The 17,954-nt window shown below is 42.8% G+C and overlaps 1 protein-coding gene across 1 annotated transcript in view; it reads right to left on the reverse strand.

Annotated features, from left to right (window-relative positions):
- Positions 1 to 494: 494 nt before the first annotated feature.
- The window catches only part of LOC139926196 (sodium/potassium-transporting ATPase subunit alpha-1), a 32,964-nt gene continuing 15,504 nt past the window's right edge, over positions 495 to 17,954 (reverse strand). Inside the window, exons 3-23 of the mRNA XM_071917821.2 lie at positions 17,053 to 17,112; positions 14,656 to 14,757; positions 14,285 to 14,386; positions 13,727 to 13,840; positions 13,047 to 13,181; positions 12,228 to 12,345; positions 11,625 to 11,893; positions 10,686 to 10,994; positions 9,152 to 9,286; positions 8,675 to 8,870; positions 8,194 to 8,369; positions 7,839 to 7,975; positions 7,047 to 7,197; positions 5,523 to 5,691; positions 5,200 to 5,354; positions 4,642 to 4,765; positions 2,816 to 2,961; positions 2,242 to 2,372; positions 1,410 to 1,511; positions 1,191 to 1,282; positions 495 to 873 (exon numbers count right to left, since the gene is read on the reverse strand). Coding sequence (XP_071773922.1) covers positions 845 to 873; positions 1,191 to 1,282; positions 1,410 to 1,511; positions 2,242 to 2,372; positions 2,816 to 2,961; positions 4,642 to 4,765; positions 5,200 to 5,354; positions 5,523 to 5,691; positions 7,047 to 7,197; positions 7,839 to 7,975; positions 8,194 to 8,369; positions 8,675 to 8,870; positions 9,152 to 9,286; positions 10,686 to 10,994; positions 11,625 to 11,893; positions 12,228 to 12,345; positions 13,047 to 13,181; positions 13,727 to 13,840; positions 14,285 to 14,386; positions 14,656 to 14,757; positions 17,053 to 17,112 — 2,952 coding nt within the window. The 3' untranslated portion in view covers positions 495 to 844. The remainder of the gene's footprint in view (positions 874 to 1,190; positions 1,283 to 1,409; positions 1,512 to 2,241; positions 2,373 to 2,815; positions 2,962 to 4,641; positions 4,766 to 5,199; positions 5,355 to 5,522; positions 5,692 to 7,046; positions 7,198 to 7,838; positions 7,976 to 8,193; positions 8,370 to 8,674; positions 8,871 to 9,151; positions 9,287 to 10,685; positions 10,995 to 11,624; positions 11,894 to 12,227; positions 12,346 to 13,046; positions 13,182 to 13,726; positions 13,841 to 14,284; positions 14,387 to 14,655; positions 14,758 to 17,052; positions 17,113 to 17,954) is intronic.

Below are 17,954 nucleotides of genomic sequence, written 5' to 3' on the forward strand. Positions count from 1 at the left end.
TGGGAAGGGACGCAATGAAACACGGCATCAAAAGCAGCTCTGAACGAACATGCAGTGTAGCACCACTGGTCTTGAATGAATCTCTAAATATTAACACAAACACAGAAAAAAGATATAGAGGCAATCCTACATGTCTTAATAGCCTTATTCAGGGTAAGCTATGCATCTTCATACACATGAATAAAGAAAATATTCCTGATATCACCATGAAAAGGCAAATGCAGACCATGAAAATCAACATTAAATGGAAGTTAAAGTTAAACATTAAAGTGTGTGTCTCATTACCTTAGTCAGTATCAGCCTGAGACATCAAGCCAGTAATGGAAAATAATAACGGAAAATAAATCAAGAAAAAAAATGATCTGATACATGTTTGACACTCTTTGGCTGGGGGTAATTGAACCTGTGATCATTCAGTTACAGAACAAGGGCACACCAACTTGTGTGTGTGCAATAGATGCCAAATTTTACTCACATACACACACACACAAAAACCAGCAAAGGAAACGTTTGTGGGACCTGACTCGAGCGCATTTTTATTGAACGTTTATAACTGTTAAAAACATGTATAAAATTGGTCCTGTTTCAGAAACAAGGCACGCATAGTCATGTCAATGTTCATAGTTCATGTCATTATTAGCATTTATCATTTATCATCAGCATCATCAGCACGTTCCATCTCAGTGTTTGTCTAATAGTAGTATCAAGCATTCCCTAATATAAAAACACGTTCCAATTTTTTCACAGAGGTTAAAATTTTAATCCGAGCAGCAAGACAATATTCATGCAAAGACGGGAGTGGAGGAGAAGATGCGGGCTGACTTGACTGACAGGCTGACGGGTCTTAATAGTAGGTCTCTCTCTCCACCCAACCTGGACACACAGGGAGAGAAAACAAACACAAACAGGATTTAGCGTCAACTTATTGCACTCAAGTGACAATGGGTGTTTCTATTAAGTGATCAGAAATATTGCAGGTGAAGGGAAGGGAAGGGAGGTAGAAAGGGGAAATGAGAGTATGGGGGAGCAGAGGGAAAAAGGCAAGGGAGGAGGATAACAGGAGAAAAACAGGAGAAAGCAAGATGAGGAGAAAACTGGATGAGAGGAAAGCAAGAGTGGAGAAAGCACAACAAGAGAAGGGAGGGAGGAGGAAGAAGGGAGTGTAACGAAAGCATGGATTCTGGTCTTACCTCCTGGGCTGCGTCTGAGGATCAGCTTACGGATTTCATCATAGATAAAGATGAGCAGGGAGTAGGGGAAGGCGCAGAACCACCAGTTGGGTCTGGAAAACACAAACACACACACACAAGAGAGATGAGAAATCACAGTCCAGAACTGATCCAACGCCCCGATATGCACTTGACTTAGTTAAGTAGGTACATTCTGAGGTGTGTGTGTGTGTTACTCACTTGAGAGGGTACATTCTGAGGGCGACGTCCATGCCGGGGCAGTAGGAGAGGAAGGCAGCCAGGGCAGTCTCCTCAAACAGTCCAAAGATCAGGATCTTGTTCCTATAGCAGAGAGGAGAGCACTTAGTTTTCCTTATATCGGATATAGGGCTTCCCATACTTTCTGTCAAAGACCGCTAAATACATAGCCAATAGGCCTCGGACCCCCATTTTTTCCGATTTGATTGTCCCAGCAGTCCAAATCTGAGACAATTTCAGTTGCTAGAAACGATTTCAGTTCAATTTCAGGTGTCTACACTGTAATTTGGGAGATAACAGTGGAGAAATTGAAACCTGAGACCAGTCTTGTGTGTGTTCGAAAGCAGGTATGAAATTGAACTATTCCTCATTTTTCCGGGAACCTCCTTGGTACTAATTCAGGGAGTCAACCTCTGGATTTTATATTCTTGACACTGAGCCCAGACACAGAAAACACAGTGTGAAGTGGGTTTTTTTTTTTAAATACAATTCATCTTGTTTCGAGCCCAAATTAAATATAGAAAGGTTAGCTGGAGTTCTTCCCAGGAAAGCAGAAGAAGAACTACATTCGGGAAAGGAGGCGTGACATACAAAATGGCAGCTGTGTTCGCCTCAGTCGCCGAAAATAGTATTTTATGATGAAAACTAATTTGCAGGCGCAGCTCTGAGCTTCAACACTTTCCAACCAGAATTCACAGAGCAAACCAAAGAGTTGTGACACCACACTGATGTATGTAATGCATTCATGAGGGTGTTTTAACTAGAAATACACTAAGACGTGCTTAAAAAACTGGACAGGTGCAGCTGTACTCACTTCATGCCCTGCTGGAAGACAGAGTTCCTCCTGGTCTTACAGATAATCAGATCGGCCCACTGGACGACGACGATGCTGGCGAAGAACGCCGTGTGGCAGGTGAACTCCACGATCTTTCTCTGCTCATAGGTCTGAGGTGGAAGACGCACGTCAGCACAGTTAAACCAGGCGGTGATGGACAAACCAGATACCAATGTTCGTTTGAAAACAGAAGGTTGACAATATTTGTTGGGGGGAAAAAATGAAGCATTGTAAGGAATTGTTCCTGGGGTTTGCAAAAATTATTGAAGGTCTGATATCAGTTCAAAACAGTTTCTAAAGCTGTTTTAATATCATTTTTTTCACATCCATGAAATGCTTACTGGGTTCTTAAGATTCAGCTCTTGATATCCACTGAGAAGTTTCTACACATCTGCTGGTTTTACACATATGACTAATTAAGGTGGCACATTACAGAATGCACGTGTTCGCATTCTCGCCCAACTCACCCACTCCTGTTTGTAGCATAAGTAGTAACACTGGCATTTGTAAACGCTCGAGCGTCAATCTGAGCATTAACATGAGCACTACTGACCCACTGCTGTCCGTAGCTGTCTTCCAGGTCGTTGCAGTGTTTATTGTCCCAGGACACTCTGATGCCCAGCAGGGTGGAGGGCAGGAAGCCGTTCTCGGCCAGGATCACAAAGTAGGTAAAGAACCCGGCCAGCGCCTGGATCATGCCTGCGGGAGAGACGCATGAGCAGATGATGGCAAAATATTTCTCAGTTGATGGAATAAATCAATTCATTTGTGATTCATTCTGTAATTAATTGTGACTGAGTTGTCTTTTGGGAAATAGTGTGGCATGAATGACTGACGGAATCAAATTTTATATTGTATGAGCTTTTGATGAATGATTGTTAGATTAGTTTGTCTTTTGGGATTTTTTTTAGACTGAATGAATGCAATTAATTAGTCCGTTTGCAATTTTGAGATCAAATTAGGGATCAATAAATGATTGAATAAACAAATTAAGAGAAAATTGGCCTTCTGGTCTTTCGGGGAAATTAAGAGGGATCAGTATATTTGATTAGTCTTTTTTGGGAATTTTGGGGACTGAATCATTTATCAGTGGATGAATAACTGAGTAAATAAATGTATGAGATTACTTTGTCTTTTGAGGAATTTGAGGCTTAATCAGAATGAATAAATAAATGAATAGAATTTTATTGGAATGGATTCGAATGGATAACCCCTAAAGCTGGAGTTAGATCACGCTACCTGCTTGGCTAGCAAGATGCACAATAAGAACGGTCTACAGATAGTCAGTCAAAAACAGACAATTTTAACAAGGGACACCTGGCCCTTGGGTATATAGATATTTCAGTATCCCTGCCTTAGATGCACAAACCCCAAAATACCCTTTTTTCAAAAGTGTAGACCGGTCAAAATGTTGTCACTTTGCCAAACAGCGCTTGTTTCTAAAAACACACAGACAATCAGCTGGATCCCCTGTTGATTACCAAACCAGGCGCCATGCTGAGCTATTTAAGCTCCCCTAGCCTCCTCTCACAACCAGTCCCTCTGGGTAGGCTGCAAAAACATTTCCATCTGAACCACTTCAACTTGTGTTCAATCTTCAATTCATGTCATGAAAACAAGGGAAGGACTTTTACAACAAGTGGCATGATTTTATTAAAACAACTAGAGTGACCTTCTCGTTTTCCAAGTAAATTCATGACAAAATACATTGCATGGAAATGTAAAATTGTCTCATTCCAGCTGATGTTTTTATCACTTGTGTTGAGTGGGGGGAAAAAAAGAGTTAAGTTCTGAACACAAGATTAAATCACTTGTTAAAGATGGCGATTTCTTTTCAGGGTATTAAGCCAGTGGAGCAGGCTCTTATAAGGCGGTTCAGGAAGTGTAAAGGTCAAACCTATTCTTGGCTTCATTACCGAAGAGGGAAAAATCAAAAGCCAGAGGCACTGGCCTATCATCACTCAAACACACACACGCAAACACACACACACACACACACACACACACACACACACAAGACCCAGTTCTCTATCAGTGGGAGCCTATTTCTAGTGCATGCCTCTCTTCCAGTTATCTCAGGACCACCCAGATACTGACCTGCCTTTCTGGAAAAATCCTCCAAGGCACAAAGGCTTGGAGGCCAACTCCAAGCAACTTAAATGGCATTAAACGTTTTATTAAAAAAAAGAAAATGGACCCTAGCTGAATGCTGAATGAACAGATTCAGCTAAATGTCTTAAACATAAATGGTGAACAAATGAAAACAGAAATAAGTTCTGGTTAGTTCTCAGCAGGGCCCTTGGTGAATTTGGGCCTTGAATTTAAAAAAAGACCAACTGCCACCGTTTCAAGGTTCAAAGAACTTAAAGAAGTGTTTACCGATCTGTCCGTAGGCTATACTGATGAGCCTCTCGTTGACCAGTTTGTCTGTTTTGGGGTTTCTGGGCTGCCTCTTCATGATGTCGCTCTCAGCTGCTTCGTAAGCCAGGGAGATGGCAGGAACCTGGGAGGTAACGAGAAGACATAAATTGACATCATTGACACAAGTGATGTGAAACAAACTCCATGTTAATGTGCAAATATGTTCCAGAGAAATCTGAATTTTAGGTATCGTGGTCGGACATCATCTCATCACCAGTCCATCTTTCTGGCTCTTGTAAACATCAGGGATTGGTTTCAGAAACACACACTGCAGGATCGGTGTGGTGCACAAGACACTTTTGAAGATGAACTTCTTTGTCTTGAAACCAAACAACCTAAGGCTAAAATTCATAAAACCTAAGCTATTATACTCTATACTCTATACTACTCAATGTTGCCAGAGGATAATATCATAGGAAGACTACAGGAATACTGTCTTGATTTTTAATAACTCACTTAAAATGTTACACTACAGTATTTTAGAAATGCAACAACAGGACATTTGTTGGTCCTCACCATGTCAGTTCCCAGGTCGATACAGAGGATGGTGACGGTGCCCAGAGGCAGAGGAATGTTGGCGATGATGAAGAGGAGGAAGGGGGTGATCTCAGGAATGTTACTGGTCAGGGTGTAGGCGATGGATTTTTTCAAGTTATCGAAGATCAGACGGCCTGACAAGAATATGATGCGTTATAATACAAGTACACACAATTCATCGTTTCATTCAGGTTTGGAAAGCTGGTCTGGACTTTCCCAACCTAAATAAGGTAAACACTAATCTTTAATTTTTTCCCCAATTGAAAGTCTTTTGTCTCATCCTGTAAGTATGGCTCTCTTACCCTCTTCCACTCCGGTGACGATGGAGGCAAAGTTGTCGTCCAGCAGGATCATGTCAGCGGCCTGTTTGGAGACGTCAGATCCGGCGATCCCCATGGCAACGCCGATGTCGGCCTTCTTCAGAGCCGGAGAGTCGTTCACACCGTCACCTGTCACAGCCACGATGGCTCCCTGCAGAGAGAGGGAAGAGAAAGGGGTTATGAGGAAAAAAAAAATGTTTGTGTGCAAATTAGACAGAGGAAGAGAGAAAAAAATGTATATCATTCCCCCCATCAATCAAGATGAAAGGTAACTGTAGGAAGCATGTGTATGAATAGAATTATTTTTGTAATTGTGTATTGATTTAGGACCACAGAAAGTTGTAATGTTAGCTTGCTCGCCAGCTGGCTCAGCTGCCAATATTGACTGAAACATTCACTATCTACTGAGGGCTGGCAGCACTAAAAATGATTTGATGGAGGTGGGAAAGCCATGCTGAAAGGACAGAGAGAAGCTTTTATAAAATCTATTTTTGAAGAAAGTGAAAACGAGGGGAAAAGAATGTCTTTTCTTAGCATAACAAATGTTTGAGTTGAGATGACAAAGCCATCTGGATGAAGAGAGGAGTGTATAAAAATCTTATTCCATGGGGGTAACAAGTGCTTCTTCCTTTGAGAGTCAATTCTTGGTTTTGAGTGACATTTCCCATTTCTTGATTCACACTTCTTCACACAGAATAATATTCTGTTCCATTTTTGTTTTGGATTCATTTTGTGTGCCATGATGTATGAAGCTGGCGGTTCTTGCCGGTGTAGTTTGCAAACAATCAAGATTTAATGCTGCCAAGTGCCAAAAGCGTGTTAACGAACTACAATGACCATAATTCATTGCACCTATGACACAGTGCATCTGTGCTCCTTAGAGTCACAGTGTGTTTGAAATGTAGCCTCAATAATCCAATAGAAGCATCTAATGTTGCAAGACTTTAGTGCCTGAAAAAAATATGAGTTGCTGGGCTCAATAAATGAAATGTCAATAACAAGTCATCAATAACGCCCCTCCTGCTGCTGGCAAAGTAAACTTACAACCTGTGGGAAACACTGGAATACATCAAGTTTATTTGATCTGCAAGTTTTCTTCAGAAGAAATACTGTTCTTTCAGTACTTGCACGTCTACTTCAATCACCACAAGTGATCTCAGAAAGCAAGAAACTAGATACTAAGTGGGAAAAGAGGTTAGGTCCACACAACATTAAAATGACTGCTCAGCCTAATGATATTCTCATGAATATTCATGTGTAGGGGTGGGCTCACAGCATGACAGGTGCTATGCTTGATTCGTCCATGAAGTTAGTCATCAGACCAAACTGATAATCATAATTAAGCGACGGGGGATAGGGAATATCAAATATTCACTGAATTAATTTACACATTATGGCTCGGACACACGCAGCGCCAAACTAAAAACACAAGTACAATCATTGCGAAGGCTCATAACAGCAGTAAACTCTTTTTCATGACACATACACCCTCACTGGTGTTTCTACCTGTCTCTGGCAGCCCTCCACAATGATCAGTTTCTGCTGAGGAGAGGTTCTGGCGAAGACGATCTCAGTGTGGTGCTTCAGGATGTCGTCAAGCTGCTCTGCGGACAGATCCTTCAGGTCTCCGCCGTGGACCACACAGGCCTTGGCATCTCTGGAGAGGAGAATACAGTGCCATGAGGACACTCTCTCATACACACATCTGACATACTACAGACCTCAGCATTCCTGAAAGGGAGTCACGCTATGAAAACACCTCTCTAAACCAGAAACGGACTTTGGCACTGAACCCAAATTCCTTACAAGAGCACGGATGGAACGAAAATGCCCAGAAGCATCTGCCAGAATTAGAAATAGCTATAACCTTGGGTTAGGAATATGGAGTAGGTAAAAGTGCTACTCTTAGGTTAGACCAGTGGTGTCCAATCAGGTGTCATGAGAGTCTGCAGGTTTTCCTTCCAACCAAACAATACATCAGTCGATTTCACCAATTAGCACACCTTCAAGCAGAGAGGGAGCAACTAATTAGTGAAATCACCTGGTGTAGTGGTCGATTGGAAGAGCATTAGATTGGACATCACTGAATTAGACAATAACTCTGCTTTCTTAGCACACAACAAAATGGGGCTCAGAACAGAACCTTGGGGTACTCCACTGACAAACTGTGGAAGATGTAGAGCAGCCAAAGACAAGAAGCTGTATTGATTTTTGTTGAGATCATGATAACTGGAACACACGTTTGGCCTGGTGTTGTACTTGTACTTGTGCATGCATGCTTTTCAGTAGAGTCGGTACCTTGGGTTGACTTCGTTGATTGGAATGTTCAGACGAGCGGCGATGTCCTCAACGGTCTCGTTGCCTTCGGAGATGATGCCCACGCCCTTAGCGATGGCCTTGGCCGTGATTGGATGATCACCTGTTACCATGATCACCTATGAGGGAAGGAGAGAGATCAAGCGTTTGTGCTGCTGAGTTTGAGGAATCAAAAGAGGGCACTTGAGTTAAGCCTGAATATCATATTGATATTCTGGTGTTGCGCTGTCATTTGTACAATTTGTTTGTTTGCCCTTGGTGAGACAAAAGGCAAATAACAATATACAGAAAGAAAGAAATGGCTCTAGGTATAAGAAGTATGCGCTTCAGGGCGTACCTTGATTCCAGCGCTCCTGCATTTGCCGACAGCGTCGGGCACGGCGGCACGAGGAGGGTCGATCATGGACATGAGGCCAACGAAGCACAGGTTCTCAGTGGGGAAGTTCACCTCCTCGGTGTCAAAGGCAAAGCCCTCCGCAAACTGGTCATCGGGGAGACTGAAATGGCAGAAACCTGGATAGGAGGCAAGACGAGAAGCAGTTGAGGTACAGAAGAGGCAATACATTTGATTTCCTGTGTGGCTATTTGACATTTCTACTCCATCGGTTCATTTCTACTGATCACATTGCACACAGGTAATCCATCTCAATCCCTGACTCCTTAACCAGCACACACTCTCCCAGGCCACCCATTTATGGGTAGTAGGTGCTCTGGAAGGCAATTTTAATCCCAGCTCAGATGTTCCCTTTTATCTCCTCACCCGCCTCTCCAATTGCCCACCCACCCAGCCAGCCATCCATCCTTCCTTCCTTCCTTACCCAGTACTCTCTCTCCCAGGCCTCCCAGTTCCAGGTAGGCGTTCTGGAAAGCGTCTTTCATCTCGTCGTCCAGAGGCTGCTCTTTGCCCTGGATCAGGATGGTGGAGCAGCGGTCCAGAATCCTCTCTGGGGCGCCTTTCATCACCAGCAGGTGCTTGGACTCTTCTTCAGGTGTGCCATTCTTGTGAATAGAGAGCTGGGGGATGCAGAAAAAATGAATTAATGGATTAAACTGATAATAATACTAATAATAATAATAATAATAATAATACATGTATATAGCACTTTTCAAAAGTTTCAAGAGTTTACAAAGTGCTTTACAGAGAAAAAATAAAAACAGATAGAAAAACAAAAGTACAATCATTTAAAAGCCAAGCTGCTTGCACTTGTACCTTAATGACCCCAAAAATGGCTTCTTAGCATTCCCTACTGATTCAAAGAAAACCCACTAGCTGCAAGCTAACCAGTTGCCATTACCTGGTACTTGTTGGTGGAGTTGAATGGGATCTCAGCAATCTTGTTGTTTTTGTCTCTCATTTCAGCAACTGATCCGCAGCACAATTCAATACACTTCAGCAGAGCGGACTCGGAGGCGTCACCAGCCACGTCTCTCTGGTAACGGAAGATGGACAGGAGGGGAGAACATCGATCGTTTAAAAATTGCAGGCACAAAGTTCACCAGACATAAATCAAACTGTCATGAAAACCATGCTGTGTAAGGGGCTGCAAGATGATATTTCAAAAAGAAGATAACTAGTTGAACACATTGATATAGATTGATATGGATGACATATTGTTCACCAATTGGAATTACTTGGAAGAGTGAACTGAATAACTAACATTCTAAGAAGCTAATGTGCCAGACTTGATTTACTCAGCAGTCCATCACAAACCGTTTCCCTAGCCTTTAATCCACTGGATGATCCTATTTGCATCACAAAATGTATGTCTTGGTGCAGCATATTACATGCCTTTCTGTATCCACCTACAATGCAACAAATCTGTATTTGGACAGAAATAGCAAGTGAGCGTGGTCTGTTTGGGAAGTTGGCCCTAAAAAGAAAAATGCGACTTTTATAGATTTTTTTCTACATAATTACTGGCCTTTATAAGCACAAAACCCGTGTTTACCCTCCTCTCGTTCTTGTAACAGTGACTCGGGGAAAATAATGAGCAGTGAGAGAATAGGTGGTAATTAGAGCCATGATGCCAGCCAGACATTTACAGGTGATTAACACACACACACACACACACAGAGATACGTGCACGCACACACCCACGTGCACACACGCACACGTTTACAGGTGATTAATGCAGGGTGGAAACCAGAGACGAGGCTCCAAGGAAATTCTAAGAGCCAAGAGACGTGTGTGTGTGTGTGTGTGTGTGTGTGTGTGTGTGTGTGTGTGTGTGTGTTTGAGGGGCTGGTTAGGAATAATGATGTGGTTAAAACTTGTGTGTGTGTACACTCAAGGGAGAGTGGTATGAGCTGGAAAACAATCCTGCTGGAGTGGTAAACATCGCAGTAGAAGTGAAACTAAATAAAATCGTAATTACAGCATTGGGTCATTTTGTCTCGGCAGAATTTGACATTGTTGATATGAAGGTGCACTCAGTAGCCCAGACATTTCAAAATTGGCAAAGTCTACTGTATGTCTGAGGTCGGCTTTTTACGAAATAGCCAAGATCCAAAAACCAAATCATTTTGTTGCTCTGTAATTTGAAATTCTTCTGAAAAAGGGCACACTAAGAGTAGAAAATGAGTAAGACGGTTGGTAATTTTTTTTTGTTATTTTGTTTTCTTGTTGAACAAAGCCTCATAGACAATACAGACCTATGAAATCTTTCCCCCTCAAAACTGACAGTCACATTGCAACATACCGCTATTTGGAATATTAGTTTAATAGAGTTCAATAGTAGAATAAGTTTTGACACTTATTGTCTTAGAAGGGTCTTAGTATTTCACTTACTAATTCAAATAAACAGGAGAAAAAATTCAGTTGCAACTTACCTTCAGGATGGGAATGTTGCTCTGCTCTGCCAGGAAGACGGCGCGGTTGCAGAGTCCGGCGATCCGGGCCAAGCCGGCCCAGGTGGCGGAGCTCCTGTCGAAGGACGTCCCGCTCTGGTTCTCGGTGGTGTCGGCCTCGTGGATCTGGTTGTCGAACCACATGTGGGCCACGGTCATCCTGTTCTGGGTCAGGGTGCCGGTCTTGTCGGAGCAGATGGTGGAGGTGGAGCCCAGAGTCTCCACGGCTTCCAGGTTCTTCACCAGGCAGTTCTTCTTGGCCATGCGCTTGGCGGTCAGGGTCAGACACACCTGGAGACAGGAGGGCTTGGGTCAGTTAAAGGGGCTGGTAAATGTCAAAGGAAAGACATTTCCTCAGTAGTTTCCTCGGGTCTGTAAAGTACAGGTAAACCCAACAAGCCAAAATCTACCTCAGACTTTATGGTTTATTTGATTTGTTTTAGGGTTAAAAATCAATCAGCATTCCATCACATCACCACTGGGCCATTTTGAAAGGCAAACAAAGGGTGACAGAAGCAACATATGGTGCTCTTTTGGATTAAGAAAAAAGTAAAGTCCTTAAGTTCATAGGTGCTTAATCGAAACAGGAACCAGATTTGTAGAAATCAACAAAAGAGATACTAGCTCTAAGAATGAGAACCTCCAGTGAGAACTAAGTACTTTTAAGCTGTACAATGTCCAAGGCGCTCTAAATCCAATAAGGAGGGAAGAGCCTTAAAGCTTTAAACCTAAAAAGCCTTTATTGTCATGGCTTGGAGCCAGTATGTTTGGACCATAAGTTTTTCATCAGGACAAAGGGTGTTTGTACTCAGACAAATAGTACAGGCAAATATCAGTGTGCTGTATTGGTGAAGCATGACGTTTGTTCTTCTTTTGGATCCAGGATTGGACCTTTAAGACACACGGCACACCAGGACTCACAGTGACGGTGGCCAGGAGACCCTCTGGCACGTTGGCGACAATGATGCCGATGAGGAAGATGACGGCCTCCAGCCAGGAGTATCCGAGGATGAGGGAGAGGACGAAGAAGGACACGCCCAGGAAGACGGCCACACCGGTGATGATGTGGATGAAGTGCTCGATCTCGATGGAGATGGGGGTGCGTCCGACCTCGAGTCCGGAAGCCAGGGTGGCGATGCGGCCCATGACGGTACGGTCTCCGGTGCTGATCACGATGCCACGGGCGGTTCCTGTGGCAAAGATGACAAAGGTTAAAAAACAATGAGGACAGCAAACATTGGATTACATTTAAGGTTAAACCCTTAGATCATTAGAAACAACAGCAGCTATACTTGTATTTAACACTTGCAGTTCCTATGAGTACAATCAAAAGATTCGAAATTCACGAGTCATTCTTCATCATTCTTTCTGTTCTACTCTGGTGATGTTTAAATAACTCCCAGTTAGCTTGTTCCAGCAAAAACAACTCTAACCCCACTGCCGAGCCTCCCAACATCCAAAAAAAATGTAGCCTTGGCAATGAATAATGGAAAAACATTGTTTTGATGCAGCCTGTAATCATACCTTCAACACAGTTGGTGGAGAAGAAAGCGATGTTCCTGGTCTCCAGTGGGTTTTCATTGGAGAAGTCTGGAGTACGAGTCTGGGGCTCCGATTCACCAGTCAGAGAGGAGTTGTCCACCTGGGAAATGGGAAAAGTGAAAGGACCAACAAATGACACATTGAAGATGATCAATGAAAAACAAAGAAACAATGTGGCTTTGTCCACTTTAGCGGGAAAGAAAGAAAGAAAAGTGTTAAAAAGGTGGAAAAACCGAGCAAGATGGCTGCCGCAAAGTTCCCTTCCAGACTAGGGAAACTTTAGCTACTGTCTCCTCCACTGTTACTGCCTTCTCTCTATGGTTAAAACAACTGAGGGGCAGATGGCTGACAAGGCGTGTGGCAGATTTGGGTCAAGTGGCACTCTTTGGGTCCATAATGGAGAGACAGCAGCGCTGAATGATGCAGAGGTGGGTGGCAAGATAACAATGAATGATGCAGTGGTTGATGAAAAGGCACTGGGCATAATTGGGTCAAGTGTTGCTCTTGGGTCTCTGAGTTTAGTTCAGGACCCAAAATGGGTCACAGACTTGTTTCTGTCCCCATATTGGACTACTAGTCATGACCTCACGTGACAAGGCATGACTCAAATGACTAAAATTGGGTCTTTGATGGAAAATTTTAAGAGGACAAAGTAGCTGTAGAACAAATATAGAAACTTTTTTCGAGTACAGAGCGAATACTGAAATTCAGGAAGATCCCTGGGTATCCCTTTAATGTTTTGATGAGGAACGTTTTGAGACTAAATTTCTTAAATATGGGTCCCGGGCTGGAAGCACCCACCTTGCAGCCGTGAGCAGAGATGATACGCAGATCGGCAGGGATCCTGTCTCCTCCTTTCACCTCCACCAGGTCCCCCACCACCACTTCCTCGGCGTTGAGGTTCTTCTTCTCACCGTCGCGGACGACCAGGGCTTGCTACGAGACAGCGACGACGGCAAGATTAGCAACACTTTTGTACGACAATGGAAAAAGTGACACTCACAGCTCTATTTTTTGTGTTTTAATTGGTTCCAGTTCCGGTGTGTAATGCCTTATTTCTTATTACCATTAAAGCAGTTGTCATTATTAATCTCCAAATCATTCAACAGGGCTAATGAGACTCGCGTGTCAAGACGACTCTTGTTTTTGTAACTCAGTACAGGTAAGATGTTACTTTGTATTCATGTATTTTCATTAGGATTTGACAAGATGATGATACTGAAATGTTTTGGCTTTAGTGTAGTAGTGTTGTACAGTGTTGCTTCATCTACAGTTTGTCATTTCTTATGTGTGAAACAGTTTGCATCTTAGTTTTTGAAAGCATTATATATACATTTCGTATTTATTATGTACAAATAGTCAATGGGGATCTCTTGTCAGAGAAACCTGGGTCTCAGTGCGGCTCACCTTACTGAAAGGAACAAATGAAAATACATGGATGGATAAATGATGTTGCCCTTTTGAAATGCATGGGGTAATACCTGTGGGACCAGGTTCTTGAAGGAGTCCATGATCTTGGAGCTCTTAGCCTCTTGGTAGTAGGAGAAGCAGCCAGTGATGATGACGACAGCAGAGAGCACAACACCCAGGTACAACTGTGGAAGTCAAAAAATAACAGGATTTGCACTCAAGGCATGATGAGTTTAAAATTAACTTGGGGAATGATATGGACGCTTTCTCCTCTGTTTGCATATTGCAAAATATTAATGCAACATTTCAACTTGTAGCCAGCCTCAAGCATGAGCTGAAAATCTTTAGCTGTCCAATCTTGAAACATAATTACTTCGCTATGAACTGTGATATTTTTGGTCTTCATTACATCATTATTGGTAACTGTCATTCTGAGAGAGTTTTATAATTTCAACATATTAATACATTAATCAGACACACAGATGGACAAATAGATACAAAGGACCTCTTGAAATATCAACATATGACAAAATAATCACAATAAATACTTTTACATTAACTTATGACGTGTGACATATTGTCATATCAAGACATTACATATACAGTATATTTTAAGGGTCTTTTCTTACGTTGTCATTGGCTGGTTCGTCCTCCATGGCAGCCTGGATTCCATAGGCCAGGAAACAGAGAATGGCTCCGGTCCACAGAAGCATGGAGAAACCGCCAAACATCTGAATGAGAGAGAAAGAGGAGTGACCTTCTGTCTCTGAGATTTGATCGAATACCTTCTCATTAGCTTAAGGGTTACACAGGAGGCGAAAACCCTTAAAGGCACTCGCTTACTTACTGTACAAGAGAGAAAGGAGAGTGAACCTCTGTGTCAAAGAAACTACTAAGATTTGACAGTTTTTTCCCTTTATGGTCGGGCTCAAACATTTTACCGTAAAACATTCAACTCCTGCCAAAAATGGCAAATTCAAAACAAAGATTTTGATTTTACCTGTTTGCAGAACTTGACCCACTCTGGGGTGGTGGGAGGAGGGGTGAGGGCATTGGGTCCGTCACGGGCCAGGATCTCTGCTGCCTTCGCACTAGTCAGACCCTAAAGTAGGGGAGAGAGAGAGAGAGGGAGAGAGAGAGAGAGAGAGAGAGAGATTCACTTTTACTTGGCAATAAACTCTTCTGATTCTTTCCCAGATGTTCCAAGATGTGTTCAATCAATGGCAGATAGGTTACATAAGCAATCCTCTTAGTATAGCTGCTTAGGAATAAACAACAAGGCTTGTATAATTATTCTTGCTCTGATGAAGGTAAATAATCATCTGCATTGCCACAGCAGTGTGCGGGAACTTCATTCTATAATCATCCAATGGCAAACGGGCGAAATATCTTTTGAAAGCAGTGCCGCAGTGAAAACTAAGAGATTATTTGGCCAGATGGAGAGCCACATCATAGGCAGGAAGCATCATTGGAAAGAAATTTTTGACTTGGCTTATTCATCAAATTACTCAACAAATCCCTCTTCTGCATTTTAATTAACAAAATGCCTCTTTGGGGAAGCAGGATAACATCTTAATAGTCTGCCACGTCTTTTTTTTATAATAAATATCCGAGACCTCATCGATGCAGAACTTTCAACCAAGTTTTAACCACACTGCCTGCCAGCGAGCCAGCCACACACACACACACACACACACACACACACAAGCCTATCACTAACACGCATGCAAGTTCTGGAGGGACTCTAGGTGCTCCTAGTTGCCTAGCAACAGGGCGTCAACAGAAAAACAGGGCCATCTCCTCCATCAGAAGGTAGGAGGAGGAAAACGGGGGAGGAGGGAGGGGTGGGACGAAAACGAAGAAGAAGATTAAAAGAGAGGAAGTAAAAGACGGGAGGAAAGGAGAGGAGAAAAAAAAGGAGGCGAGGAGGATCTATGAAATCAGGGCAGAGGGGCTTCTGGAGCCGCTAAATTATTCAGTAGTGCTGCTTGCTCACGCACGCACGCACACACACGCACACACACACACACACACACACACACGCACACACGCACACACACACACACACACACACACACGGACGGACACATACAGAGCTTGGAGACCCGAGTTTGGAGGCACTGATTAACCATTCTCCTTGATCTCTCCTGCATGACCAAGAGCACATTTGCATGAGGAGAGAGGCTAGCAGGGAGGGGCGTGTTAGAAAGACAGTAAGCGAGAAACGAATAGTGGGACGAGAAAAAAAATCATCCATCGCTTTCCCTCCTCTCATCTCCATCCACCTCCATTTCCCTGCCACCTTCCTCCTCCTCCTCCTCCCTCTGATCGATGGACGCTCTTTAATAAACCCTGGGATAGCCGAGCCTGTAGCAGCTGATCACACAATCAATAACTCTTCCTTGATGATGTGAAGGAAATTTCTTTTCTCTTTTAAGACGCAACAAACCAAGTCCTCTGATTATTTCATCTAAGCCTCATTAATCATTCATTGACTTGAAACTGAGATAATGAATTTTCAGTCGAACTGAACATCAACTATCAGAGACAGAGCTGAATAATAAAAAACACTAAAATGGAAGTTAACAGCAAACAGCTACTGATATTTCCTCCAATGACAGAGAAGGTTTGGGACACAATCAGGATTCATATATGCCGTAAAATGGAGCGTTTAATCCAAATCACCTCACAGGACCATGAGTGAAAACATTTGATATCAGTATGAGCTGGCAGCGCTCCACCCACTGAGCAACGCAGGACTTACAATAACAGTCACTTAAGACCATGTTAGTCTTACTAATACTGAATGCGTGGGATAATTAATTGTGTTGAAACAAAAAGGGGATTCTTTTTAAATGGGAGAGCTCTCATTCCTCAGTAGTGACTAGACTGGTCACAGCAGAGAAAATGTACCAATTCTATTAAAAACGATCTTCATAAAAATTCAAACTTCTAAGTCATCTGTGAGATATTGCTACTTACAAACTGCTAAAAAAACTAAGCTCCTGAAACACTGTCTATCATGTCATGCCATGAAATCTCTCTAATGGCCGTCTATGTTATCAACGCAATGCAGCATCACTTCAATTCAGCCAATCGACTGCGGACAGTGAAGGTGCATGGCTAATAAAATCCACTCTTATGATCTAAGGTGCTGTTAGTGGACAGTTTGATTGAAACAGTCTTCAAAAATATGTTAAAAACGCCTGTGTCTGGTCATCCATGTTCTAGAGAAGGACGTCAAAATGACGAAATCTCATCTCAGTCCGATTTTCAGAAGGCAGGCAGCAGCAGGTGAGACGCACCTCACACACACTCACAAGTGGACACACACACACATACGTAGACACACAAGCACAAACAGTACAGTAGATCTCTCTCTCTCTCTCTAACTTACCCTGCTGAGGTCTGTTCCATATTTGCGATTGAGCTCATCCAGGGTCAGCTTGTGATCATCCTATTAGGACACAGAGAAAAGAAGGTGGTATCAGTCCTCTGTGTGTGTGTGTGTGTGTGTGTTCCATATGTCAAAAGCCAGTGACATTCACGGCACATTGTGCTCTGACCTTTCAATTTTAAAATGACTACCTTTCACGGGGTGAAACTACCACACTGTCACACAGAGCGAGAAACAGCCACAGGGGCTGGAGAAAGAAAGAACACACAATAGACAGAATGGAGAGGGAGGGGAGGAGAAAGACAGAAAGAGAATAAGTAAAAAGGGGAGGGAGAAGAAGACAGGAAGAACAAGGAGGAGGAGGAGGAAGAGAAAGATGAGGAGATGGGTGGACACAAAACCTTTGTAATGCTACCTGGAAGTGAATTTAAGACCAGCTGACAAAAACAGCCTAGTTCCAATTGAACATGAGCTAATTAAAGTTCTGAAGTTCTAAATGAGCAGTATTAGATATATGATGCCCAACTGTGTTTATTAAAGCAGAGGTGATGAAACCAAAATGTGTTTGGCATATTGTTTTAGCCCTAAATATCGCTTAATTGGAAAATAACCCTGCATAGGCCTCAAACTGCTGTATTCAAGACATTAATACTTTTTCAGGCTTATGGCCTTGAGTTCTCGTTTTGATTACAGATTTTGGTCTTATGAAAGAGGGAGAGGTGACAGGGAGAGGAGGATTAAGAGAGGAGTGGGAGGAGAAAAGACCTTACAGTACAGAACAGAAAGAAAGGGACAACTGGAGAAGGGCAGAACTTGAAAAGGAATGAGTCAAATTCAGGTATTGGACAATCAGAGAAAGACATCCAGAGTGAAAACAAAAGAAAAGAGTAGGTAAGAGAGAG

Source organism: Centroberyx gerrardi, chromosome 21 (genome assembly GCF_048128805.1).
Source record: "Centroberyx gerrardi isolate f3 chromosome 21, fCenGer3.hap1.cur.20231027, whole genome shotgun sequence".
Taxonomy (NCBI): domain Eukaryota; kingdom Metazoa; phylum Chordata; class Actinopteri; order Beryciformes; family Berycidae; genus Centroberyx; species Centroberyx gerrardi.